Source organism: Podarcis raffonei, chromosome 6, assembly GCF_027172205.1.
Source record: "Podarcis raffonei isolate rPodRaf1 chromosome 6, rPodRaf1.pri, whole genome shotgun sequence".
NCBI lineage: Eukaryota > Metazoa > Chordata > Lepidosauria > Squamata > Lacertidae > Podarcis > Podarcis raffonei.
In genome coordinates, this window is record NC_070607.1 from 25,825,424 (window position 1) to 25,852,758 (window position 27,335).

Genomic DNA, 27,335 nt, shown 5'->3' on the forward strand with positions numbered 1-27,335 from the left:
AAATTTGCACAGAACGTGCATAAAAACAGCATACTTTGTTTTTAAATGATGCATACAAGTGTTATAGCTAGCATCGCCGCAGAAGTTATTCCTGTGCAGGGAAAATGCCTCTTTCAGATAATACCTGAGATCTGCATTCATAAGCACAATATTAAGAATAATGGATGGGATCCATTGGGTGCCTTTGCATTCGTGGAAAGGCTTTTGATCCAGCAGACACTTTCACTAATAGAAAAAAAAAGGGAAGGCATTTTTGCAGATTCACCCTTGCCCCTGAAGCTCCTCATATCTTCTTCCACCCTGTTCAGGAGGGTCCCTCAAGTCTTTGGAGCAGGTTGTGGGAACTGAAAGGAATTGGCAAAAACTGCCTTCCCTGTTCTTCCACAAGTAGAGATATCCACTAGATCAGGCACAGGCAAACTTGGCCCTCCAGATGTTTTGGAACTACAACTCCCACCATCCCTAGCTAACAGGACCAGTGGTCAGGGATGGTGGGAGTTGTAATAATAATAATAATAATAATAATAATAATAATAATAATAATAATAATTTTTTTATTTATACCCCACTCTCTCCAGCCAAAACATCTGGAGGGCTGAGTTTGCTTATGCCTGCACTAGATCAAAGGCTTTAACATGGGTGCAAATGTAATAATTGGGTTAGACCCTTAAAAAAATACTGCCAAATCACCTTTAGCCTGTTGAATCCAACTAACTAGTTTACCAAATGCTTAATCTCTGCTTTCTCTATCTGCAGACAGAGCTAAAGTCTTGAACCAGAAGCTTGAAAAGCACATGGGCAGGCAGAACAGAGCCCACAAAAATAATAGTGTACAGCCCTTAAAATTACAATTATTGTGGTTTTTAAATTATGTATACTACTATCGACTCACTCACCGTAGTAAACATTAAGGGAAGGGCTACCGAAAAAAACAGTATGTTCCCTGTGTGTGTGTGTGTGTGTGTGTGTGTGTTTTTAAAGATAATGTTGATCCTGCAATCTGTTGACATTAATTTAGCATAAATAAGTCCCCTAAGGATTTTGTTACTTAATGATCATATTGAGATCTTGACTAAATTAGTGACATCTATTAAATAAAGTGCTCCTTAGGAATGTGATAATTGTACTAGAACATATTGATTCAGGTTTTATTAACTCTGTCCCTAATATAACACAGCAGCCATTGCCAAAGCTAACACCGTTTCATACTTCCACAGCCCCAGAGAAATATTTCATGTAGGTAATCGGCATAATTATATATTGGGGAAAGTGGTCGGTACCAGAGAAGGTTGCATTAAAACTAGTTAGAGGATGGCGAAAGCTCCTCACATGCTAACGGTACCACTTCGTGAGATTAGTGTTTAAAGGTCTCTTGCTGAGACACAGGAACACGGCCCGTTTATTACAGCATTAATCATACATACAAGGCTTCCAGTAAAACCAAGTTCAAAGGAAGAATGATGAATCCCTACCAATTCCAATAAAGATTGCTTTGTAATCATCTTCCTTCAAGGCACTGAGCGTCAATCCTTCTGCCGAAAGCCCTCTGCCGCAAATTATCTGAAAGATAATATTAGGAAGCTCATCATCACTTTATCAGTCACTTTTAAGCTCAAGACATTCAGAAGCTTTGTCCCGGTCATTCAATCAATCATTTTAAGAAAATATAAAATTCCACTAAAGGCCAAAGGACTTTTCTTTTAATGTTGTTGACCCTAGACTTATATCTGAGCCAAGACTGCGAACATATAGCAGAAACTGATTAAATACTTTTGCTGGTTCTTTATGCCCACTTCTAAATGCGATTCAAAGTGCTGGTGCTTACCTGAGTGGTGTGTGAAGAAACCTACCCACTTTCTATGGTGGGCAGTGTTGCAGCTAAGCTGCAGGCCACGCCAGTGATCTGATGATTGGCAGGGCCAGATCACCCAGCTGCTGGCAACTGTCCAATGCCAGCAGGTTTCGGGCAGGCGTTCCCTGCGGGGTGGTCCCAACTGGCCAATAGGCATTACTATTATTATTATTATTATTATTATTATTATTATTATTATTATTATTATTACCACGCCCATCTGCTGGGTTTCCCCAGCCACTCTGGGCAGCTCCCAATAGAATATTAAAAACAAAATAAAAGATCAAACATTACAAGCTTCCCTAAACAGAGCTGCCTTCAGATGTCTTCTAAAAGTCCGATAGTTGTTTATTTCCTTGACATCTGATGGGAGGGTGTTCCACAGGGCCAAGCGATAAACAACTACCTGACATTCAGAAGACATCTGAAGGCAGCCCTGTTCAGGGAAGTTTTTAATATGTGACATTTTAGTGTATTTTTCATCTTTGTTGGAAGCCGCCCAGAGTGGCTGGGGAAACCCAGCCAGATGGGCGGGGTACAAATAATAAATTATTGTTATTGTTATTATTATTGTTATTATTATTGTTGTTGTTGTTTTGTTGTTGTTGTTGTTGTTGTTGTTGTTGTTGTTGTTGTTGTTGTTATTACCACCAAGAAGGCCCTCTGCCTGCTTCCCTGTAGCTTCACTTATTACAGTGATGGAACTACCAGAAGGCCCTTGGAGCTGGACCTCAGTGTCCTGGCTGAACAATGGGGGTGGAGACGCTCCTTCAGGTATACTGGGCTGAGGCCGTTGAGGGCTTTAAAGGTTAGCACCAACACTTTGAATTGTGCTCGGAAACGTATTGGGAGCCACTTGGGCTCACTCTCAGGAGGGAATAAATTGTGGCCTGCCCCAGCTCTCCTCCTCAGCCTTTATTGGACACCTTTGCTCCTGTATCAACTGGCCTAGGTACTGAGGTAACTTTGAAGACCCTCCTTCAGGTGCCGCTGGCATCTGAGGTTAGGCAAGCAGCATCAAGAGTGCCGTGCCCCATTTATGACATCCTCACAAAAGCTGCCCTGGTACCAACCTTAGTATTGTGCTTTTTTTAATGTAGTATTTTACCACTTAGTCTCAAAAATAAAAGGACCGCCAGTAATCAGAGCATGAGGTCTTGCTGAACTTGGAGTCGCTCCGTGCCCTTATACTGCTTCCTCCTCTGGTCATGCCTTTCTAAACTACATGCAACTTGTTCCACTTGTTAATGTCCATTACTGTCATGGTTCTCTTAAGCAATGTTTGAAGTTGCTTACTGGAACATGGTGAGAAAGGGCATAAAGAAAAGTCAGCACCGAGTTGGACTTTAGGATTTAGAAGGAAGCATCTGTAATAAGAATGGAATGCACGGGTAAAATACGGAATTTGCTATCACGAGATGGCCACCGATTTTGACGGCTTTAAAAGTGGATTAGACAAAATGGTGGAGGAGATGGCTAACAGCTACTATTCATGAGGACTATATGGCACTTCTAGGGACAGAGGCAGCAGGAGAGGAAAGTGCCCCTATGTCCTGCTTGTGGACTATCTATGAGTATCTACTTGGGCACTGGAGAAAACAAGAGGCTGGACTAAATGACAGGCCTTTAGCCTGATCACACAGAGCTCTCGTTATATTCTTAGGAAAAGGTGTGGGTTGTTTTGATTAGCAAATATTTGTATTTGAGGGAGAATGTGTAATGATTTTACTGACACACCTACTGCATACAGAAATTCTAAGAAGACCCTGGACCTCCAACCAGAAGGATATCTCCTCCTGCCAGTGACTCTGTGTCTTACAACCTGGTTTGCTTTTGTGAAAAAATATTTTAAGAAACAGGTTAAAAATAAAGAAAAGCTTTATTCCCATCCAAGCTGGGGACAGCACCACAAGCACATACATATACTGCATGTGTTGAGCTGTCCGCAACATTGAAGTGAATGGAAGATCTTTACTAATATGGAAGCTGAAGGTATATATCCAAGACCCTTAATTCTTGGTTGAGTACATATTAAAAAATCATCTTTCCCCCTCTGTTCGTTTAAAAGACGTGGTATAACTCATAATTATGAAATGATAACCAAAGCACAGTTGCAATCCTCCTCAAAGAGATACTTTATATTCACTGGGAACAAAACATAAATCATTCTAATTTATCATACAATGATGTGGATTACACACACACACTTGGGGTGGTGGGATTTAGTATTCTTTAGGCCTAGTCCTGTAACTTTCAAAAACCCAAATTATTCTTAGAAAAAGAATTACATGCATAAATAACTTCCAGTGCTCAAGACAATATTGCATTCTTCATCTGAGAGCACCGCAATTACTCTGATTTTGCCGAGGAAAGAGTTCTGTGTGGTGGATATGCAAAGAACTGAAAGAGATCTCTCCATCATACTCATTAAGGACCACGATAATATCAGGGAAAATGAAAGGCTTTGGAAGTATTGCATCTTAATAGAGTGCCAGCATATACTTAATAGTTTTATTATCCTGATATTAGCTCCGTGCAAATGATCACATACGTACATGGACAACATTAAGTATGATAATCAATTTAAAAATATATACTACAAAACACAAATAGGCGAGTCTTTTCAAGGAAGTTTAACAATCATGCAGGGTTTCCCCCCAAAAAATGTATTATTAATGCTCCACTTAGTTACTGTAAGAGACAGGTCTCCCCGCCAAGATATCTGTACACATTGTAAGAAAATGGAAAGTGTCACGGATTAATGTTTTTTAACTAATATTTAACTTGCATAAAAGGAGGAAGAGGGGGCTAGAAACAGCAACACCACGACGTGATTAAAGAAATCAAATCCTTCCAATAGCTACACTGAACCCCTAAAGCAATTTAGGTATTTGTTTCTTACAGACAATTAATCACATGCAGGCAAGCCAGATGAGAACTATTGATTGCCCTTTTCCAAACTAGTGGCATTCAGACAGCAGACAGACAAATGCCCTGAGCAAGAGAAAGCATCTTCCACCCTCTGCCTGGTGTAGCTTTTAATTGTTCTTCACTAATGTGCATGACATTTTGCTGTTAATCTTTGGCAGAGCTCGGCTCCCTTTTTTTCCTGCGAGCTATACCAAAGCAGTTTATATTTTTCATTACCTTCACTCCGAGGTCTTTCATAAGCTCAGTTTCGAAATGTACTACATCATATGGCAGCCGGAACTGGGGGATTTCAGATGTACTAGAGAGAACAAATAGAATAGAGCTGATGAAACATTTCCCAGCTGTTTTACAAAAGAGAAGGCATCCTGGAATATTAAACATTTAAACACACAAGCACAGAGAGACAGACAGGGCACACTTAAAGCGGCTAAACACAAAGTAGGACGTGCATCTTAAAACTTGCAAAAGCACAGCTAATCTAATGAACAGACAGCAGATACCCATGTTGGCACCTGTGGTATAAACTCAAGAAAAATATTTCAACCCATGTAAAAAAATAAGGCATGTTGAAAAATTATATGGCATGCTATTAAAAAAAGCCACTTACAATAACACACATTATAGGAAAATGAAGTTTATATTTATCTTTTACCTAAAAGCAAAATATGCCCATTTAAACAAAAAATATTATACAAAGACTTGCTAAAATTGAATATGTAAGGAGAAAAGGGTAACCACAAATCTCCAGTCTGGCACAGAGATCAGGTTCAGATTGGGTCTGATGCAAGTCACTAACAGTTGTATATTTCTGAATATAAAGACCTCAGCAATATTCAAAGGGTAAGGACTGAAGTTTACCGTAATGCTCCTGGATAGATTGGAAATGTTATCTAGTCTCCCCCCCCCCAATACATTTGTTAAGAAGTAACTGGCACATCAGTTTCACCCAACCTGGGCTCAAGATTGCAAACAGTTCCTTGTCCTCCCCTTTACCTTCTTTCCTGTTTCCATAATACACACAGGTCGCACTTTCCAAATGCTCACTAGGCAAAATTTCACTTATCCAAACATAGAGGATTATACAGAAACCACACTAAACACACAGCTGATTCAGATATCTAAACAGCTTGGCCACTTGCTTGTTTGTGCTTTGCTGGTCGATGGCAGCCAATTTCCAGAAGAAACCACAGAGAAAATGCGGGTGGGCGAGAGAAAGATCAGCCAAATCAAAAGATCAGGAGAGCTCGAACATACAAGTTTTTCTTTTGTCTCTCTTCTGCTTTTTGGCTGCAGTCATTTTAGGAAAACCATGGTGGGAGTGGAGAGAGTGATCATGGATTAGAAATGTTCCCATAGGAAATAATGGGAAACATTGGCTCATTATGGGAACAATCACCTAACAAACGATTTCCTGGGATCACATTTTGTTCAGAAAGTGTGACCTGCAGGTATCTGTGTTAACAAAATATTCCCCTTCCTTCACCAGCAGTTATTCACAAGCCCCCAAAACAAAAACAGAGATGAACATACCCAGGTAAAAAAGGTAAAGGTAAAGGACCCCTGGACAGTTAAGTCCATTCAAAGGAGACTATGGGGTTGCAGTGCTCATCTCACTTCCAGGCCGAGGGAGCTGGCGTTTGTCCGCAGACAGCTTTCCGGGTCATGTGGCCAGCATGACTAAACTACTTCTGGTGCAACAGAACATCGTGACGGAAACCGGAGCACACGGAAATGCCGTTTACCTTTCCGCCGCAGCGGTACCTATTTATCTACTTGCACTGGTGTGCTTTTAAACTGCTAGGTTGGCAGGAGCTGGAACAGAACAATGGGAGCTCCGTCACGGGGATTTGAACTGCCGACCTTCTGATCGGCAAGCCCAAGAGGCTCAGTGGTTTAGACCACAGCGCCACCCATGTCCAGGTATCCCTCTTCTAGACCAAGCCAATACATGCCAGCTTGTATCCCTCAGTTCAGCTCTTGTGTCCCTCCATAGTTCTCTCCTGGTTTCTTCTTTCTGCAGCAAAGACTCTCCTCCCTGCAAGAGAGGGGAGTGGTTGTGGCCGGGAGCCGGACTCCGCCTCAAGCAGGGGGCGTTTGCCCCCTGCCTCCCACTCACCTGGTTGGCACCCACGCCCTCGGTCAGGCACCCAACCAGGTGCCTTCAAGGGGGCGTGTACAGCAGCCTGAATTGCTGCGGTGCCAGCCTCCAGCCCTCACTTTTGTCATCCCATCGCGAGTCACCCACCCTCCACTCCCTTAGAGCAGGGTTTCCAGTTTTCTTTTGGCCTTGCTATGGACCTTAGGTTGGTTGCCCTGGTTGTCCGGGGGGCCTGGTAGGAATTTTTCCATTTGGCATTAGGCTTTTTGGTTTTTTCGCCTACCTCGTAGCAACCGTCACAACTTTCGTGGTATTGGTGGGTAGGTTAGGCATTGGAATAATGTGTTGTGGTGTTGAAGGGCTAGGTGTGGCCATCGCCTGCGCCTTCAATTTTTGGGTATTCTGTTAAAGGAATCCGGCGGTCGTGTATTCTGTCCGATGCCTGCTTGGCGGGAGGCCATGGCACGACCCTCGGTGACATCAGGGGAGAGCCTATAGTTGGATTAGCATCAACAGGCTCCACCTACTGGTGAATAAACCCCCTTTGTTTGTTTGTTTTTTAGACTCACCCCTCTCCGAGTGGGTGGAGTCAGCTGACGTAATCCAATGCCTAAGCCAATACCTTTTCACTTGCTGTAATCAATAAAGTTGTGGCCTTTTCTTGCCCATTAACCTTATATCACGTGTCCTTGTGTTTCATTCCACTGCGCGGGGTTCGGGTCCTCGAACCACAACCAATAGTGCTATTTAGAACTTGCTAGTAGTATTTCAGATCTGCTTTAGTCTTTTTCCCTCTCTTGTAGTCTCTTTTAACTCCAGCCCTTCAACTTGCTGACTCCACAAATGCTAGTTTCTAGCTTGATTTATATACTGAATTTTCACTCCCCCTCCAAAACCTTTCGCCAATCAACAAGGTGACTATTCTCCTTTTAAAGCTTCTGATTCTCCTTAACTGCTAGGTTCTTAGCATGAACCTTGGATCCGCTTGTGAATGACAAGCCCATTGTACAAAACACTCTCTTACACTTTTAACCTCCCTGTAAACTTTTGACCTTCCTGTGCATGGGAGCCTTTAAAGCAAGCAAGCAACCATTTAACAATCCAAGTCTTTCAACCAAAAACCAAACACAAAATGGCTGAAAGTTTTATCCCCTCACAGGCAGCATTATGGTAAAATGTACTGTAGATTGCTTAAGCTTACTACCTTGAATATGTGGCATCAAACTATTGAGGAAATTGCTAAGAAGTGTAAGAGGGTCCCTGCTGTGCAACTACCCAACATTCTATGGCCCTTCCTAATAATTTATTGTCCACTTTTATGCTTTTAAGCTTTATGTTCATGCTGTTCCTTTCCTTGAGGCTTTTAACTTCGTAAATTGCCTAGAAATCTATAGCTATACAGTTGTACCCTGGAAGTTGAACGGAATCTGTTCCAGAAGTCCGTTTGACTTCCAAAATGTTCAGAAACCAAAGCGTGGCTTCCAATTAGCTTCAGGAAGCTCCTGCAGCCAATCGGAAGCCGCAGAAGCCTCATCAGATGTTCAAGTTCCAAAGAACTTTCACAAACCAGAACACTCACTTCCGGATTTGTGGCGTTCGGGAGCCAAAACATCCGAGTACCAAGATGTTCGGGATCCAAGATACGACTGTATGGTAGAAATCTATAGCTATATGACGGTGTAAGAACGCACATGAAATTAATTTATTAAAATGAACGGTCTGATTCTGTTTTCAGTGTTGCTACTAAGCAAAGGCTAAAAAAGTTAGAAGTGAAAGACTGAACATCAAATTCCCTCCCCAAATGCTATCCGTATTTGGCTTCAGTTCTTCAACGTACTAAATAAAAGTATATTGTTTACAATAAAAAGATGAAGTGGGGCATTTTAGCGGGTGAGGAGATTTGATACTTTGAATGTATATTTTGCAGAAAACCATGTCCCCCCCCCAAAAAAAAAACTTCAAATTGTTGTAGTTGAATGATGAAAACATGGTGTTCAGAATGCTTTATTTCCAAATTTAATTATACTTTATATAATTCATTTAATTCCAAATTTAATTTAAATCTACCTTAAGCCACCAACATAGCCTTCCTTTTCAAATATGGTGATGTTCAAGTAGCCCAATCGAGCCAGAAAGGTGGCACAGCTGATGCTTGCAGGCCCTGCTCCAAGAAGAGCTATCCTGGCATGGTAGGCTTCCGGCATTTCTTCTGGTGGTGGCAAGGATGGGCTTCTACTCTGAGGAATATTCATTGCTCTGAATACCTGAAAAGGAAATGCATTAAAGTAGTTAATGAGTACAGAAGACAACACCCCTCTCCTCAAGCCCCAACAGTTAACTTGTTTGAAAAATGTCCATTTGTAGAGTTTGTCATCACATGTGAAAATGGCAATTCTCATAATATTCTTTATTGGTTTTCATTAGCACACTCCATATATACATATTATATTGCATTTCACATTTACACCTGCTCCCAAAAGCTGACTTCCCTCCTTCCCTCTTCTGGCCTTTTATATCACATCTAACTTTTTCGTATTGTCTTCATCCATTTTGCATATTATTGTTCTTCTTTCGTATTTGTCAATAGAGTGTCTATAGTCAAATAAATCATCCTATATATACAATTCTTATTGTCTGTCTATATTCATTTACAACTACCATTGGTTACATTAATCACATTGTACATTTTACTTTTTGTTATTTTCTTTATCCAGAAATTTTCTTTGTATTTCACATTATGTTTATTTCAGTTCTACTGGTTTCACTATTTCACCTTATCCTTCCTATGTATGACATAAATTTTCCCAATTCTTTTTGAAATGTTTCATCGCACCTGTTGTCGAATTTTCCCCGTTAATCTAGCTATTTCTGCATATTCCATTACCTTCTGTCACCATTCTTCTACTGTTGGTACTTGCTGTTGTTTCCAAACCAGGTTTGGAAAATGGCAATTCTCAGTGTTAAGTATCAAGGAAGCTCATCGCACAGTGAACACTAAAGTTGCAAACTATCCTTAGGGAATGTATTCCAATGACTGCCAATTACAGACAACTGCTGCCAGGGACTGGCAGGACACTGATGTTTGTGCACCAGGAGAAAGGGGCCTGGAGTCTGACTCGTGAGAGGGGGTCACTGATCTGTGGGCGACTGTTCCAGCCAGGAGTCAGAAGCTGGAGAAGCTTCAGAGCTGGAGGGTGGAGCACAAGATGGATAAGAAGAAGAGGCAGGTCAGGCAAGTGAAGGGCTCGATACTATGCCACCCTCTCCTGAACTACTGTCCCCAGAACCAGGAGGGGATTGAAATGGGAGGAACAGAGGAAGTTGCCACGCAGGCGCAGTCTTTGGTTCCAGGTGCCCAACCTGTCAGGGGAAGATACATAAACTGGTGGAAGGGGAATGATCACCTGTTGCTGCAACTGCTCCATAGACCACAGACCTGGGATTAGCTGCCTAGACACTAGATTGGTGTGCACAGGTATCCAGAGCTGTAGAAGCGATTGTGTTATCTTTGACAATAAAGAATTAACTATCTGTGTGTGCATTCCTTTGGCGGGGAAGCATCCTTGACAGCTGCAGAGAGTTTGAGATTTACTTGCCAGCTGCCTCACTTTTATCTGTTGGATTGCATGATGGAAGATTTGGGGGGAGCAGGGCGGTCAAAAGCAATGATAGCTGGGGCAAGCTATGATACTTACTTACCTCAAACATAGAAAAGCCCCGGGAGCAGATAATATTTCTCCTGAGCTTCTCAAAGCCAATATTGACTGGTGGGCCCCAGTCCTTGCCACCCTTTTCACCAGCATAGATCAAACAGCAATAATACCAGAGGACTGGGGATTGGCAATCATCGTTCCCATATTCAAGAAAGGCTGTAAACTTGATCCAGCCAATTACAGACCAATCAGTCTCTTAAGCATCATTAGCAAACTTTATGCAACTCACTTACGTGAAAAGTTTGCGGACTGGCTGGAACAGGAGCACATCCTAAAGGAAGCCCAGGCTGGTTTCAGGGCACATAGATCAACTCTAGACCAAGGACTGGTATTGCAACATCTAGTGGAGAAATACACCTCAAAGAAAGGAGGCTCTCTCTATGTAGCCTTCATAGATTTCAAATCAGCTTTCGATTCGATACCCCGGCATAGACTTTGGGAAAAATTAAATGCCACAAACATCGATAGACGTCTTTTGCTTCTTATCCGTAGACTACATGAAAATACTCGGATCCGTGTTAGATGTGATCGTTATGGGAACCTATCAAAGGAAATCCAAAGTTTCCATGGTGTCAAGCAAGGCTGTGTTCTTGCCCCCATTCTATTCAACTTTTATATAAACTCCTTAGTCGGAAAGATGGAGGAAGCAAGTACTCATTCCCCAAACCTAAACAATATACCAATACCAGTCCTTTTGTACGCAGATGATGCGGCACTTATTTCCTTCTCTTGTGTGGGTCTAAGAAAACTTCTACGAGCTCTTACAGAGTATTGCGAAGCTGAACACCTAATAATAAATTATACTAAATCAAAAATTATGGTGTTCCCCAAGAGAAAACTCCGACATAAATGGAAAATTAATAACCAACCTATTGAGCAAGTAACATCTTTTAGATATCTTGGAATAATTTTTGATGAGAAGGGATCTTGGTGCCATCAGATTAAGAATTCCATTGTCAATGCGCAAAGATCTTTTAGAGCTATCATAAGATTCTTTTACAGAAAAGGAGGTCAATATGTTCCTGCCGCCTCCCAGGTCTTTGTTGCAAAAATACTTCCACAACTGATGTATGGCACCCAGATATTTAATTGTCAAAAACTCAAGTCCCTGGAATCTGTACAAACTAAATTTTACCGCTCCCTACTAGGGTTACCTACCTGTGTCTCCAACACTGCCATTAGGCTGGAGGTAGGTCAACTCCCTATTAATGCCAGGATATGGATCCTGAAGATTCACTTCTGGCTAAAACTCATATTTTTCCCAGTGGGAGTGGCTCCATTGACTTTATTAGACCCGTTCCAGTCTAAATGGAGATTGTCGCTTTATGAAAAATTGAAGGGCCTGGGGCTTTCCCCACAAGAACTTATAGCCGCAGGTTTTGAAAAGGCTAAAATGATGGTGAGCCAGCGAATAGGAGATGTAGAGCTTCAGGACCATATGAGCAAGATAGATAAATATCCAGCTATCCAAGATTATGAAAAAGGGTTTAATTTAACCCCATATTTGCTGGATCTACAAATCGCAAAATATAGGCGGGCGTTTACCCTTACCAGATTTGATGTACTGCCATCTGCCTTACTAAAGGGCAGATACGAGGGCACACCCTATGCCGAACGAGTTTGCCCATGTGGTCTGAAGGAGGTGGAAACGGCTTCACATGTGTTGTTACACTGCGACCTTTACGGGGATATCAGGTCACTGTTTATCTCTCCTATCGTCCAGAAATTTCCAGGTCGATCTGAATCCCAGCGGCTGAAAATCCTACTAGGAGATAAAAACCCAGAAGTAACACTGAAAGTGGCCAAGTTTTCTGCGGCCGCGATCAAGCGGAGGGCATTAGTTGTAAAAAAGTAAAAGATCTGACTCTTGGACAAGCCCCCCCCCCCCCTTTTTTTTTTTTTTCTTTTTAAGTCTACACATATATGGTAGTGCATATATGAGTATATATGTGCGTGTGTGTGGGTGTGTGTGCATATGTGCATTGTTTTTATGTATAATTTTACAACTTTTAATTGACACCATCATTCCCTCGTAAACTACTGTTGTCTTTATGTTGGTTTTTTTTCTTCTGGTCTATGACCGTAATAAACTTATTCATTCATTCATACTTACAACCTAAAACAGGTTTCATGGAAGTGAATTCTACTTGTTTAGAATGTGCTTCTAATCAATTGTGCTTACAATTCCAGGCCAGGTGAATAAATAATATAGAGCTCATAACAGAACCAAATAGATATCACAGTTATTAGATTCCACACACGCCCAGCCCCAAAAGCCCAGGACCAGAAGCATTTATTTGACAGAAGTAGACCAAACCAAGAGTCTAGTCAATTGTAATTTTAAATGAAGAAAAGTTGAGCATGACTGCAATGTAGTGGTTGAGAAATCATGCAGCCATGCAAGAAATTCTAAAAATTCAAGGTTGAGTGCTTTGCTTTTAATTTTGCCTTCTCGTGCATATGGCTCTCAATAACAGTACAATATAGGGTTTAAAAATAAAAGACCTATGCTGACCATCTATGATGCTCAGTCTCCACGCTGTGAAGAAGTGTGGGGTGCTCTTTCATAATTATTTATAAATGATTTTAACAGTACAGACCCTATAAACAGATACACATTTTCACTATCTTCTAAATCAGTATTCTCCAAAGTGGTGCCTGCCCCCCCCCCCAATGTTTCAGAGTATAATTCTGTTCAGTCCCAGCTATCATGGTTAATAGTCAGAGATGATGGGAGTTGAGATCTTCAACATCTGAAGGTCATCAGATTAGGAAGGCCTATTGGAAACGTGCAGCCTTATAGAAAGGAACGTGATTCCTACCATTTACACAGCAATGCACTCCAGGTGGAACTGCGCTTGGGCCTGGTCTGAAAGAACCAGCTAGGGCAGCAGATAGACAACAGAATGCTAAAACATCTGCACAGGCTATCCATATACTACCAGGTCAGGTTCAAGGATCTTGCATGCCTTTTTAAGACTCATGGGACAATTTAAAAAATGCCAGGCAAATGCCAGAAATACAAGATGCTAATCGGCAAAAACAATTTGTGTTTGTGGCACCTTGATGCTGACCATTTGCACTTATCTACCTGCAAAGCCAGCGTGATGTCTTGTTTTGTGCTGCGTTACTGGCACAGCCAGTCAATAAGTCTCCCACCCTATGCACTTAATCTGCTGGCACAGTATGTTTTCAATTGGGCTGTAAATCTTGCAATGCACAAAAAGGCAAGGACCACAAACCATTTAAAGTGCCACATGGAAGACAAAGGGATTAACCCAGCTTAATTGCTTTATAACAGCACAGTTTAAGCACTTAGGCAGGCATCCTACCCGAATGCTTAGGGAAGGCTGCACAAATATTTGAGGCAGAAGCACAATAGGCACTTTGAACTACCGAGGGCAGGAGACAATTCCCTAATTGCTTACATATGCCTTCCCTGTCATTGCTCCCATACTTTTGCTAAGAAGCAAACCTGGAGGTGAACCTAAAAAATGAAGAGCACACTACAAAATAGCTTCTTGGAAGTAAATATTACAACCCAGTGGTTGCCAAACTTAGCACATCCATAGAAGCCTTTCTTCAAGTCCACTAAGGAACCCTTGCCTGTGAAGACCTGTTGGGACTCAATGTCACCCTGCATGGACCAGGACACATTCAACACTTCTCCACACATACCCACTGCAGTGAATGATGGGTAAAAGGTAAAGGGACCCCTGACCATTAGGTCCACTCATGGACAACTCTGGGGTTGTGCTGATCATCTTGCTTTACTGGCCGAGGGAGCTGGTGTACAGCTTCAGGGTCATGTGGCCAGCATGACTAAGCTGCTTCTAGCAAACCAGAGCAGTGCACGGAAACACCGTTTACCTTCCCGCCGGAGCGGTACCTATTTATCTACTTGCACTTTGATGTGCTTTCGAACTGCTAGGTTGGCAGAAGCAGGGACTGAGCAACGGGAGCTCACCCCGTCGCGGGGATTCGACTGCCGACCTTCCGACCAGCAAGCCCTAGACTCTGTGGTTTAGACCACAGCGCCTCTCGTGTTGGTGCCCAAATTGTCAATCAGGGAGGCCTCTTCACATCACAATCTCAGTGAGAAACCTCATACAGTGGTACCTCGGGTTACATACGCTTCAGGTTACAGACTCCGCTAACCCAGAAATAGTACCTCAGGTTAAGAACTTTGCTTCAGGATGAGAACAGAAATCACACAGCGGTGACGCGGCAGCAGCAGCGGGAGGCCCCATTAGCTAAAGTGGTGCTTCAGGTTAAGAACAGTTTCAGGTTAAGAACGGACCTCCAGAATGAATTAAGTACTTAACCCGAGGTACCACTGTATATCTTTCCATGGAGCCCTAGGGATGCAGATTGAAAGCCATCGCTGCTGCTCAAAATGTTTCACATTATTCTCTCTCAAGGAGATCTGGGATGGAGTTCATTTCATTTATGTTTTATTTTCATCCCACCTTCTTCTCTAAACTCATGGTTCTCCCCTTCTTCATTTAATCCCCACACCAACCCTGTGAGATAGGTTAGGCTGAGAGGCAGTGACTGGCCCAAGTCCACCCTGTGAGCTTCATGGCTGAGTAGCAATTTAAACCCTGGTCTCCCAGGTCTCAGCCCAACAATCTAACCACTACATCATACTGGCTTCCATGACAGACCTTTCCCCCTAATGGAATTAAAGGTCTTCCTGCTTTGTTCAGATGTCCATCAGAGTCATGGACTATGGGAAAGTGTGCTTGACTAGATAGCCCAGAAATGTTCCTACATGAACTATTCTGTCTGCAGGCTGCTTTTCTTTAGAGGCTTGTGGAATAAGTTTCAGTTGCCCCTGAAAAAGAAGAGTAATTGTATTCAAAATATTTGGGGGCTCTGATACTTCAGCTTCTTTCTGAAAAGTTAGCTCACAACACTTTGAGGTCCACCTCTTGATTTTCGCCTGTCCTTTTGCTGCTGCTCAGCCTCTCCTTCTGACATGCATTTGTCAGTGCAGTTTATGGCTACAGTAGAAGCCGAACATGTTAATTCTGATAGATTTCGTCTGCTGAAGATAACAAGAAATTATTCAATCTTGCATGCTTGGAATGCAAGTGGAATATTACCCCCAAAATGCATTATGAATATGACAGATTATTGTTCCTTATCATTTCTATAATATATGAAATAGTCATTAAAAACCACTGCCAAACTTGAGGGGGGGGGGACCTAAAGTTTGCAACATTTATGAGCATGATCTGGGTATAAAATGAGTGTATATATTCTAAGTATATATTTGTGTGCGTACATATTTCAATAAATTTAAAATTATGCAGAACTACCACATTGCTCAACTGTATTAGAACCCTTGATACCAATAGATCACTTTAAATAAACTTAAAATGCTGTGATGAAAACCATTCAGAGCTATTCATCCTATGCCAGTTTTAATATCAATCATTGTGCCAGCACACAGCATTTTTAATAGATTTCTAAAGATTTTTGAAGAAGAATGGTGGATATTTAGCAAAATCTATCAAGGCATAATTCTTCCCTATTAATCAAAGCATTAAGGCTAAAAGGAGACACAAATCAAGGTTTAACAGATATTGCTCACATTTGGTTTTAAAAACAGTAATAATTCAGTATTATATCACTCACACATTTGACAAGAGTTTAATCTATTTCTTTTACGCGAGCCGCAAATGTGTGTATTTTTAAAGAAGAAAAAGCAAACTGGAATGGTTCTCTTTCTGTGGCAAGCCAAAAACATCCACTATTAGTAAAGGATCAGACATTCACTGTGCTCAACAAAACTTGCAAGCACATTCTTTCAATAGTCCTCCTGGCCTCTCCTTGGGAAGTCCAAAGCCAGTTGCCTGTCACAAAGAGGTGGTCAAAAAGATGACTGCTCCAACAGGAAACTAAATATCTCATTTGCCAGCTTTCCTTGCAGGAAGAGTTGCAGGTAAGCTACAGGTAGAGTGTAGCAATGGGCTATTTATTCAAAGGAACGCCTGCCCATAGAACACCATGCAGGAAGAGAAAACTGCATTATCTAAAGCTGAAGAACTGAGGTGAATGAACTCGTAATGGGTTCGGCCCAGTTTATTCTACCATCTGGGGCAAAAGGAACCGTGATTCAAATCTTTTTCCATTAAGTATTTTTAAGAAGAGCATGTTACATTCATTTTTAGAGTGTACTTCAGGTATGAATAGCTATAGAGCAAAGTTCAAATGATTAGCTGCCAAAATCTTAGCCAATTTTTTAATGTATATCTCTATTTTAAGGTGCACCATTTTTGTAACTGGAGCAGTGGCGGACTTTGAGGTCTCAAATTTCAGCAGCGTCCTCTGCAACATGAAAATTTGGCGCCCCCTGCTTCTCACCTTCCATTCTACATCATAGTTGCAGTGCCCCCCCCCCGTGACACCCCTGAGACTCTACGCCCAGTGTGACTGAACCAGTCATGCTCCCCTAAATTCACCTCTTACTGGAGGGGTAGGTGGGCAGAGCTACTACACTTGTGCCCACTCTCTCACACTTCACGTGGGATCAGAACAGGGCTACACTGCAATTCAAACTTTAGACCATGGCTGAATATAAAGGATGATTTGCCAAGTGGCAATGGAGCTGCCCAGTAAGTCAAGGTGAACAGACCAATCTTTAGTGATTATTTATTTATTGTTTCACACTGACACCCTGCCCTTGTTCGCCAAGCGGGGAGGGTAGGGTGTCTTACAACAATGAAATCACATAAAGCTGTTCAAAACAAGTTTCTAATATGCTGGCAACCTCATACCTGGCGTTGCTCAAAAATCCCAAGAAACCAATAAGACCAGTGCAGTTTTGAAAGATTCCATCCACCATATTGATTCAAAATGGCACGCAACTGTATGCAAGCACAGGCAGAAAACATGCTCCCAATATCTCAGGAATCATCATGCAAAATTGGGTTACGATATCTTCAGAGGTGTCCCAATTCATAGCAAGCAAGCAAGCAACTTTCCAAATTAGCCTGAAAAGATAGAGTCAATATGGCAGGGAAGGGGGAATCTCCAAAACTAGTGTGAGGCTGAGCAAGTGTTCCAATGGTCCAGTGGATAAAGCTTGTGTAGTTTGTATAGCTGCTTTCCTCCTGCCCTTCAAGTTGCCCATGAAAAGACCATCTGGCTAATAACTGGGCCTCTAGTAGGTGCAATAATGTGATGGGAGCTAAGTTCAGCTTGCTTAGTATGGCTCCAACTCTATTTTTTAAATGTGAGTCACTGGGGCAGGGGGCATGTATAGGGCTAAAAGACTGGATGAAAACAATAAATAATAAATTCCTATTTGGCAACGTGTCTGTGCAGCGATTGTCCTATATCATACAGCTGTGCTTCATGGGTGGCAATCTGCATCCCAAGGGCCACACACTGCCTTTGGTCCCCACACAGGTTGAGGGAGCATGGAGCACAGAATGAGACCAAGAAAGGCAAAAAATGGGCTGGGTGGAGTGGAGCTGACATGGATGGAGAGATGGAAGGAAGATTGGGAAGGGAACTCTCTGTAAGCAATCAGTTCTCTGGTAAGAGAAGGGCCACAGCTTAGTGGTAGAGCATGCGAGGAGCCCAATGACAGGCAGATCTGGAGCCAATGAAAGGCGACCTTTGAGGGTGACTTGGAAACTACAACTAATCCAGAATGCGGCAGCTAGACTGGTGACTGGGAGCAGCCGCTGGGACCACATAACACCGGTCCTGAAAGACATACATTGGCTCCCAGGACGTTTCTGAGCACAAGTCAAAGTGTTGGTGCTGACCTTTAAAGCCCTAAATGGTTTCGGCCCCGTAAACCTCCACCCACATTGTTCAGCCATGACACTGAAATGCAGGTCTGAGCACCTTCTGGCAGTTCCCTCATTGTGAGAAGTGAAGCTACAAGGCAGAGGGCCTTTTCGGCCCTCCCATCAGATGTCAAACAGACCAACAGTTATGTGATTCTGAAAAGACATATGAAGGCAGCCTTGCTCTGGGACATTTTTTAGTGCTTGATGTTGCATTGTGTTGGGAGCTGCCCAGCGTGGCTGGGGTGACCCAGTCAGATGGGAATAATAATAATAATAATAATAATAATAATAATAATAATAATACGCAGCAGTTAATTATTGTTCTTGCCCCCATGAGGCACCCCCTGAACTTGTTGTAAATAAGAGGACAGTCAGATGGGGACTGGCTGAGGGCAGAGAGGGGCTGGTGGAGCAATGCCTCATTTGCCGTAACGGACCGGCCTCCACTGCTAGGCAAAGGGGAGAGGGAAGGAAGGAGGTGGCAGAAGGAGAGACAATTTTGCTCCTGACCTACCAATGGCACAAGGCAGAGAGAGCCTGCTCTTTCACACACAAAACAAATGTTCCCCAACCCTGCTTTATAACCAAAAGTATTTATGGATTACATCTAACTCTTTGTACATTCTTTTACTCAACACAAAGAAGTGGGCGGAGAACTACTACATTTGACTTAGTCTGGTTGCCAACAAGATGTGGAATCAAATCTCATTATTAAACAATCAAACAAAAAAAATCTGAACTCTACACATCTTCACTTACCTCTGTAGCAAATTGCTGCAGTCCGCCAATATTAATTGGTCCCTCCTCGGTGGCATATAAATTGCATCCACCCACGCAGAGGTCTGAAGTTGGACACACCATCCCGCACGTCAGCCCAAGCGGGTTGTCAGAAAAGATCATTCTGGCAGCTCCGTAGTAGTTCTGCACAAGTAGGAAAACAGCAGCAGCATGTTAGAAGGAATGTGGAAGCTTAGAGACTAAGCTTTCAGCATTTCATCTGAACAATGTGTGTAGCATTACCCACACAAAATGTAGCCACATGTTACTCTGACATACAAGTTTTAAATCCATTTTCAATCATGTCAACCTTATTTTGAAGACTGAAATGTTGTGATTAGTTTAGGCAGATTTTAAGTCCTCCCCGTAGCAAAATGGTCTCGCTATAAGAATAATGTTGTAGCTGCAAAACCTTCCTGTAATGGCACCCTCTGTTCCTAAATCAATTACATACAAGGGGAGAGGGAATCCCACAAGATAATGTAATTTCCTTCCCAATTTCCTTCTCATTCCACAGAATCCACATCAAGACAATTCCTATCTTTCATTATTACTTGAAAGACACTTATAAAACCCACCACTGATCCTCAGCAAAATAAGCTGGTTAATACATGCAAGGTTGATGCAGCAAAAAAGTTTCTATGATTTTATAATTCTATGATTTATCTGTACCAGTTGTTTCCTCAATATGTGTCCAAGGGCAGGCAAGGAACAGCTTGCAGTGCCCTCAATAAGGTCAATACTCCGGGAAAAGCCCCTGACAACACATTCCTGCTGCTTGAAATGGCAACCCAAGGCATCTACTCAGAATTAATGGGGTCATGTTGTGCAGTGGTTACAGTACTGAAGAAGAGTCACATTACATTACAAGCACTTAAGTAGATTACAGTATGATCACATCTTACACACATTTAACTTGTGTGATCTCAACTATACACAGTTGTAGGTCAGCTAGTTGAAATCCTGTATGTTAAATGCAGAGGGTCTGTCCACACCAAGTCTGGATTGCTCGCATGACATCATGTGGGAACTCAAACACCAAGTGAGATCTTGCCTTGGAAACCAAGGCTCTCTAATCATGCCAGGTCTGGGAAGCGCCTGCAACATATTGCAGGAACTCGAACGACCCTATGAGATCTCACGGGAGCATCCTGGGACTTTTGGAAACAGTACACCAGTACCTGAAGCCTCAAGATGATTGCAGGCGGTTTGGTTCTAAGGATTTGAGTATAAGCATTTTTGCATATATGCAGAACCCTTGGAACCAACCGCCATGTAAGACACAATCCTACTGTACATCCCCCAAAGAGTCCTAGGAACGTAGTTTGCTAAGGGCGCTGGGAATTTTAGTTCTCTGATGGGTACAGTGTGGTTCTTAGCATTCCGGGGATGGGGTGGGGGCAGAAGCAATGTGCTTTACATGTACGGTGTAGATGGGAAAGGGACGCGGATGGTGCTGTGGTCTAAACCACTGAGCCTCTTGGGCTTGCCGATCAGAAGGTTGGCGGTTCAAATCCCCACGATGGAGTGAGCTTCCATTGCTCTGTCCCAGCTCATGCCACCTAGCAGTTCGAAAGCACACCAGTGCAAGTAGATAAATACCTTCCCACTTCATCGGGAAGGTAAACAGTGTTTCTGTGCGCTCTGGTTTCCGTCACGGTGTCCTGTTGTGCCAGAAGCGGTTTAGTCATGCTGGCCAAATGACTCAGAAAGCTGTCTGTGGACAAACGCTGGCTCTCTTGGCCTGAAGGGAAGTCCAGTTGCCTTTGCCTGGACTTAACCGTCCAGGAGTCCTTTACATTTTTACCTTTTTTACAGTGGTACCTGTTACAGTGGTACCTCGGGTTAAGAACTTAATTTGTTCTGGAGGTCTGTTCTTAACCTCAAGCTGTTCTTAACCTGAGGTACCACTTTAGCTAATTGGTCCTCCCACTGCGCCGCCACCGCACGATTTCTGTTCTCATCCTGAAGCAAATTCTTAACCCGAGGTAGTATTTCTGGGTTAGCGGAGTCTGTAACCTGAAGCGTCTGTAACCTGATGCGTCTGTAACCCAAGGTACCATTGTAGATGGGACCTAGACCTGGGGAAAACTCGGTTCAAATCTTAACTCAGTCAAGAGGTTCCTCATGGGCCAGTCATACTGTCTCAGCCCTACCTATGTCACAGGATTAGTGTGAGCGTAAAATGAGGACAAAACATGTACCCAACCTTGAGCTCACTGTTGGAAATCTGGGGCTTTAATGTGGTAGTAACAATGAGAATCCCTTCTGTTTTAAAAGTGGGTTGCAGCACCTTCTCAAGAACATAAGAAGAGCCCATCTTAACCACCTGAGGATCTTCAGGTTTACTGCACTGCATCTAACAATGGACAGCCATGGAAGCCCACAAGCAAAGCAAGATGGTAACTGCCCTTCTCCTAGCAACTGACACTCAGAGCACATTACCCCGAACCATAATTTCCTACGGGTTGCCAGACACCAAAAAGGTGTGTAGGAGACAAAGGCAGAGCTCTCCTGCTCTTTCTTCCACCAGCTTGTTCCAGCTTGCCACCAGGGGAATACCAGTCAGAGAGGAGGGCATCAGTGGGCTGCTGACATGAGGAATGAATAGAGGAAATATTTTAGCTTCAACTAGCTACCTCATTATGAAGAACCGTTATATCGCTCCATACAAATTAAAAGGCGGCAGGGCAGAGGGAGCTAGGAAAACATTTCACCTACACAAACTTTGTTTATTGCCAATTCTGTCTTCCTAGCACCAAGCAATGCATTTCCATAGAAAATCCGCAGGTAATTTGGAAATCTGCCATGTTGCAAATGTGCTCACTTTATTTGCTGCTTTATTAGTTGTTTGGCTCCAGGTAGCCTCAGACAGTTTCATGCAGCCTCAAGGACTCTGTTAATTTGAGTCTGAATGAAAAAGAAACATGGACTACGTGTAGGAGTAAATGTGTTTTTAAAAATAACATAAATGGGACATCTTGCAAAAAAATAAAAAAGTGATTTCACAGGACTGGGCAAGATGAGAAGAGGTGCTTTGGCGTGAAAATATTAAAAATGTCACTATGATGACAGATATTGCGAGGATGCAAGCTGCACATAGAAAACGCACAGCCCCAACAGAAGCGTTTTGGATGAACAGATTACAGAATGTGCCTTTGTGGATTTCAATAAGCCTGCCTAAAAGTATGAAATGATATTCCAAATGGCTGCAATGGCAGAATCAGATACTGGTGGATTTCAGTGGCAGCTGTATTCGCAACTGGACAACTACAGGAAAAGAGGAAAGTGCCAGATATACACACAGGTTGCATTATCCATGTGTCTATGCATCACTTAAACATGTCATGTGATCATCTTGCCCATCAGACATCAGAGAGCAAACTGGCAGCAGACATTATTTAAGCAGCTTTTCATTAAAGATTATTGGGAAAATCTAATTTTAAACAAGTAAATAAATAGGTTGCACTCTAGGCTTTGGGATTCACAGTCTATAAGGTAAAAGTTAAGTCTAGTCAAAGGTAACTGTGGGATTGCAGCGCTCATCTCACTTTCAGGCTGAGGGAGCAGGCGTTTGTCCACAGACAGCTTTCTGAGTCATGTGGCCAGCATGACTAAACTGCTTCTGGCGCAATGAGACAGGGTGACAAAAACCAGAGCGCACGGAAACGCCGTTTACCTTCCTGCCACAGTGATACCTATTTATCTACTTGCACTGGCATGCTTTCGAACTGCTAGGTTGGCAGGAGCTGGGACAGAGCAACGGGAGCTCACTCCATCGTGGGGATTCAAACCACCGACCTTCTGATCTGCAAGTCCAAGAGGCTCCGTGGTTTAGACTACAGCATCACCCGCCACTGTCTATAACAGAAATGGGCACGCTGCTGTTCAGATGTTGCTGCACTCTGACTCCCATCATCCTTGACCATTGGCAATGTTGGCTGGGGCTGATGGGAGTTGGAGTCCAGCAATAGCTGGAGGGCCACAAGTTCCCCATTGCTTTATTGGGTTTTTTTATCCCCATTGTTGCTGCTCTATGAGCACAACAGTGACAGCCAAGTGGCTAAGGGAAAATGAAGAAGTCTTATGTCACCCTTCCTGCGGACTGCTTCGCATTAGCATTCTAGTCAATCTAGCTGGTAACCGGAAAGCTACACACTGTCATTTTAAAGGGAATAATGCATGAAAGTATAGCTTAATTTATTTGTCAAAATTCTAAAGCCTTTTAGCACATGATGGAAGTTGAAATATCAAACCAGATGTCTTTTACACTGAGGCTGAAATTCTAAAAAGGTATTTATTTACAACTGCCAAATCAGTATATGCAAATCACTATCCATTTTAATTTATTAACTAAATGTTCTTCATGGAAATCAAATTGCAACCAATTCAACAGGTGGCTATTTGTTTTCCCACCCTGTGCTTTCCTCTAAAACACAATTAATTATATAATGGTTAAAAGACAAATTTTCACATACTAATATACTTGTGTGGCATCTTCATTAGAATACTTCCATTATGTAAATTCAAATGTTGATTGTTTTCCTCTGTTACTGGATTATTATTGTGATTAAATTTATGCCAAGATGCATTATTCATTGGATTTAAAGCCATTATGTACATTTTATATGGACTGTTACAACTACAGTGAGATATGCATTGTGGACTTCCACGCTATTAGAGACTAACACAGTAACACAACAAATGTATTAAAGGGAACAGCCACAATCCAACATCCCTAATTTTGCATTTGATTGTAGTTGATGCATTTTGCAGTTCACTTTCAAATTATTTCAGAGCTCATAAATGCACCAAAACTTTAATTAAATGGGCAAATGTGAATAATTACCAATTAAACAATTTACTTAGTGGTTATGCTGATTTCAATAGCCATGAAAGCTCCCACAAGCACTTTCACCATTGTGTCCAAAATGATGGCATGAACCACTTTCAGAAGAACTGAAAGATAAATTCAGGGCACTTACACCTTCCTTGTCCTACATAATTAGACAGATGGGCACCATATGAAACTTGTCACTGTTACTATCCTGTCTGAAAGAGTCATGTAACATAAAATGGAAAAAAAAATATTGGGAACATAAAGAACCCAGAAATAAGGAAGAATCTCAATTAGAGGCTAATGGAGATTAATAGACTAATTAGAGAACTCTAATAGAGAGCTCCAGATAAACATGATTTTCTCCCATAAACAATTCAGAGGGAAGTGTTGGCAAACCGATGCCTACTTAATTTACCAACAATATGACTGGTTATAGCCTGTGTTAATTATGATACTGGCTGCAGTGATGATGGTACTGGGAGCAGCCACAGAAAGTCAGTGATCTGAGTGCCTGGTTTCTGCTTAAAACCTTGGGATACAATTCTACAAGTCCATTGGTAAGTCACCCTGATGGTCAGTTGGACTAACAATGATGGTTATCATGCAGAATTGTAAAACACTTTGTATATAAACAATCCGATAAAAATAATAATCAAAAGGTGATTTTCTATTAATTTCTAGGCAGCTGTAAGCAAGTTACTGACATCTAAAGGCAGCATTCAGTACTGGGAAGAAATGCTGCTTCATCTCTTGAGTTAGATTAAGCCCTGCCGGGATAAAAAATATTTTCTTCTCTGAGCTGTTCCTTATTAGTTTTTCCAACCATGTGGCAATACAATACAATACAATACAATACAATACAATACAATACAATACAATACAATAAGTATAAGTTGAAGGGCAGTTTTTGTTGAAGCAAAGGTGTATGTTCTGGATGCAAAAACCACAATTAATTGGTAGTTGTTGTAGCATGGAGCTCATAAATGTTTATATTCACTATATATCACCTAAATGGCCTCAGCCCAGTATATCTGAAGGAGCATCTCCACACCCATCAATCAGCCTGGACACTGAGGTCCAGCACCGGGGGCCTTCTGGCTCACTGTGAGAAGCGAAGTTACAGAGAACCAGGCAGAGGGCCTTCTCGGTAGTGGCACCTGCTCTGTGGAACGCCCTCCCATCAGATGTCAAGGAAATAAACAACTATCTGACTTTTAGCCCTCTTTAGGGAAGCTTTTAATATTTGATGAACTGTTGTATTTTAATATTTTGCTGCAAGCCACCAAGAGTGGCTGGGGAAACCCAGCCAGATGGGTGGGGTATAAATAATTTATTGTTATTATTATTGTTGTTTTGATATGAGCTCATTGGCTTGTTTTGATGTTATCCTTACAGTATGTGTGGTCTGCAGGTGCTGTCCACTGAGTCCAGAGAGGGGAACTCTCTCAAAGATTTGGGTATTTGCCACCTATGCCTTTATAGTCCACCTTCTTTGAAAGTCTACGGAAAGTCTCTTTCAAGATCTGGTGGCCCTTGGGAAGAAATTCTGCACTAGTGTTTAAGGGAACATGACCCTAGATTTTAAGTTTTTAGCCTTCTCCCCTCCCCATTCCCTATGAGTGGCTTGTCGGCATTTCTAGCCTTCTCTACAATGATGGTCACCTTTGGTCTGCCTCAGATTGTTTCCACTCTGCTCTCTATTTAGAGCACACTGTGAATAAAGATTGCCTTGTGGGACTAGGCCAAAAGTAATATACTCCAAAATTCGGTTGCCGATAGCAGACAAGAGAGATGCCCTGGGAAGCCTACAAGCAGGGTGTTACAGTGACAGCCTTCTCCTGTTTGCTCCCAGCATCTGGCAATCAAAGGTTTCATATCTGAACATGGGGATCCCATTTAGTTGTCATTGCTAATAGCTGGTGATAAACCTGCCGATGACCCTACACTTCCATTGAATTGCAGTGGGCAAATATCTACACACTTGCACAGACTTTCTGAAATGAGGTAAATGGAAGCTGGACAATCATCTAACCCCTTCTAGCACAGATTTCACAAGCCGCTTAGTGTTAGCACATAGGCTGCCTGAAAAGAATGGTGCTTGACATTTGCCTCATTTACACTTGGTCACTAAAACAGAGACTACTGGATATTGCCACAAGGATATGGCCTTTGTTAAATGTTTAACTGGGTCAGTCACATACCTTGCTTGTTAAATCAGCACATTTCCTAAAGGTATGTTATAAAACGGTAGGCCTTTTTCTTAAGAAAAGCAGAGAGATCTGGGTTTGTTTGTTTTTTAAAAAAATATCTTACAGTTTGTTGAAGAATTAAAAAATATAGAATGCTAAGGAGCTGTAGGCTAAGTTCCCACTTCCTTGACAGGGCGAGGGGCTACTGTATTTTAACTTCTCTATACACCCCTAAGAGTATTAAACCACTACAAACAAGCCTGTTTCTCACTAAGGGACAGCCCAACAGTTAATAAGACAGCATTTCCCTTACACTGACATATCTCGAGTACATTGCTAATGGCTATTTTAGAGGTGAGGCAACATTTGTTAAGCACAAAAGAGGTGAAATCCTTCCCACCTTATCAGTGGTTGAACTGTTAGTACTGGTACAAGTTCTTGAGGAGGTTTAATGCAAATCAACTTCCTGTAGCTTGAAATATTTTTGTTTGATTGTTTATGCTTCAGTCTGTGTTAGAATTAACACTATTGCCCATCTTTCTCTGAGTGAGGCATTACAATAGTGTCAACCAATATGTAATAGGTGTGTAAGCAATGCTTTGGCTAGTAAATGACACCACATACAACCATCCCTCCAATCAATGAATTATGGAAGAATTCCTCATCTTCCCATGATTCCACTCCATCCATGATTCCATTCTCTGTCACACATCTATTTCTCTCCCCCCCCCATCTTGTGTCACCCATCTCTCACTCTCAGCCTCTTTCACAGATGGATACAAGCATCATACAATATTATTTATATAACTCAGGGGTGGTGAGTCTATGGCCTGTGGGCCTAAACCAAGAAAACCGGGTTAAAAATACATTAAACTTTCATTCTGGTAGAGATAGAATGGAATGGAATGGGCTGAGTCTCTCAGCCTTTTGGGGAAATAATCGTTGAAAGTTTGTGTCTGACAATGTTTGTTCCTGGCATTTCGCCAAGCTTGGAGACATCCAGTCCAGGATAATATTTTCCTATTTTTTCCTGATCAAAAAGCCAGAAGAAATAAGAACTTCCCAGCATTCACAGTGTTATACATATTCTAAAACTCAAGAGGAGCTTAGAAACGAGATTTAGT

The 27,335-nt window shown here is 42.1% G+C and overlaps 1 protein-coding gene across 3 annotated transcripts in view; it reads right to left on the minus strand.

Annotated features, from left to right (window-relative positions):
- Nucleotides 1–27,335, minus strand: part of DPYD (dihydropyrimidine dehydrogenase) — a 503,241-nt gene that overhangs the window by 324,618 nt on the left and 151,288 nt on the right. For all 3 annotated transcript variants that reach the window (XM_053391713.1, XM_053391712.1, XM_053391714.1), the window contains exons 5-8: nt 19,165–19,326; nt 8,949–9,145; nt 5,000–5,081; nt 1,473–1,560 (exon numbers count right to left, since the gene is read on the minus strand). In XM_053391713.1, coding sequence (XP_053247688.1) covers nt 1,473–1,560; nt 5,000–5,081; nt 8,949–9,145; nt 19,165–19,326 — 529 coding nt within the window. The remainder of the gene's footprint in view (nt 1–1,472; nt 1,561–4,999; nt 5,082–8,948; nt 9,146–19,164; nt 19,327–27,335) is intronic.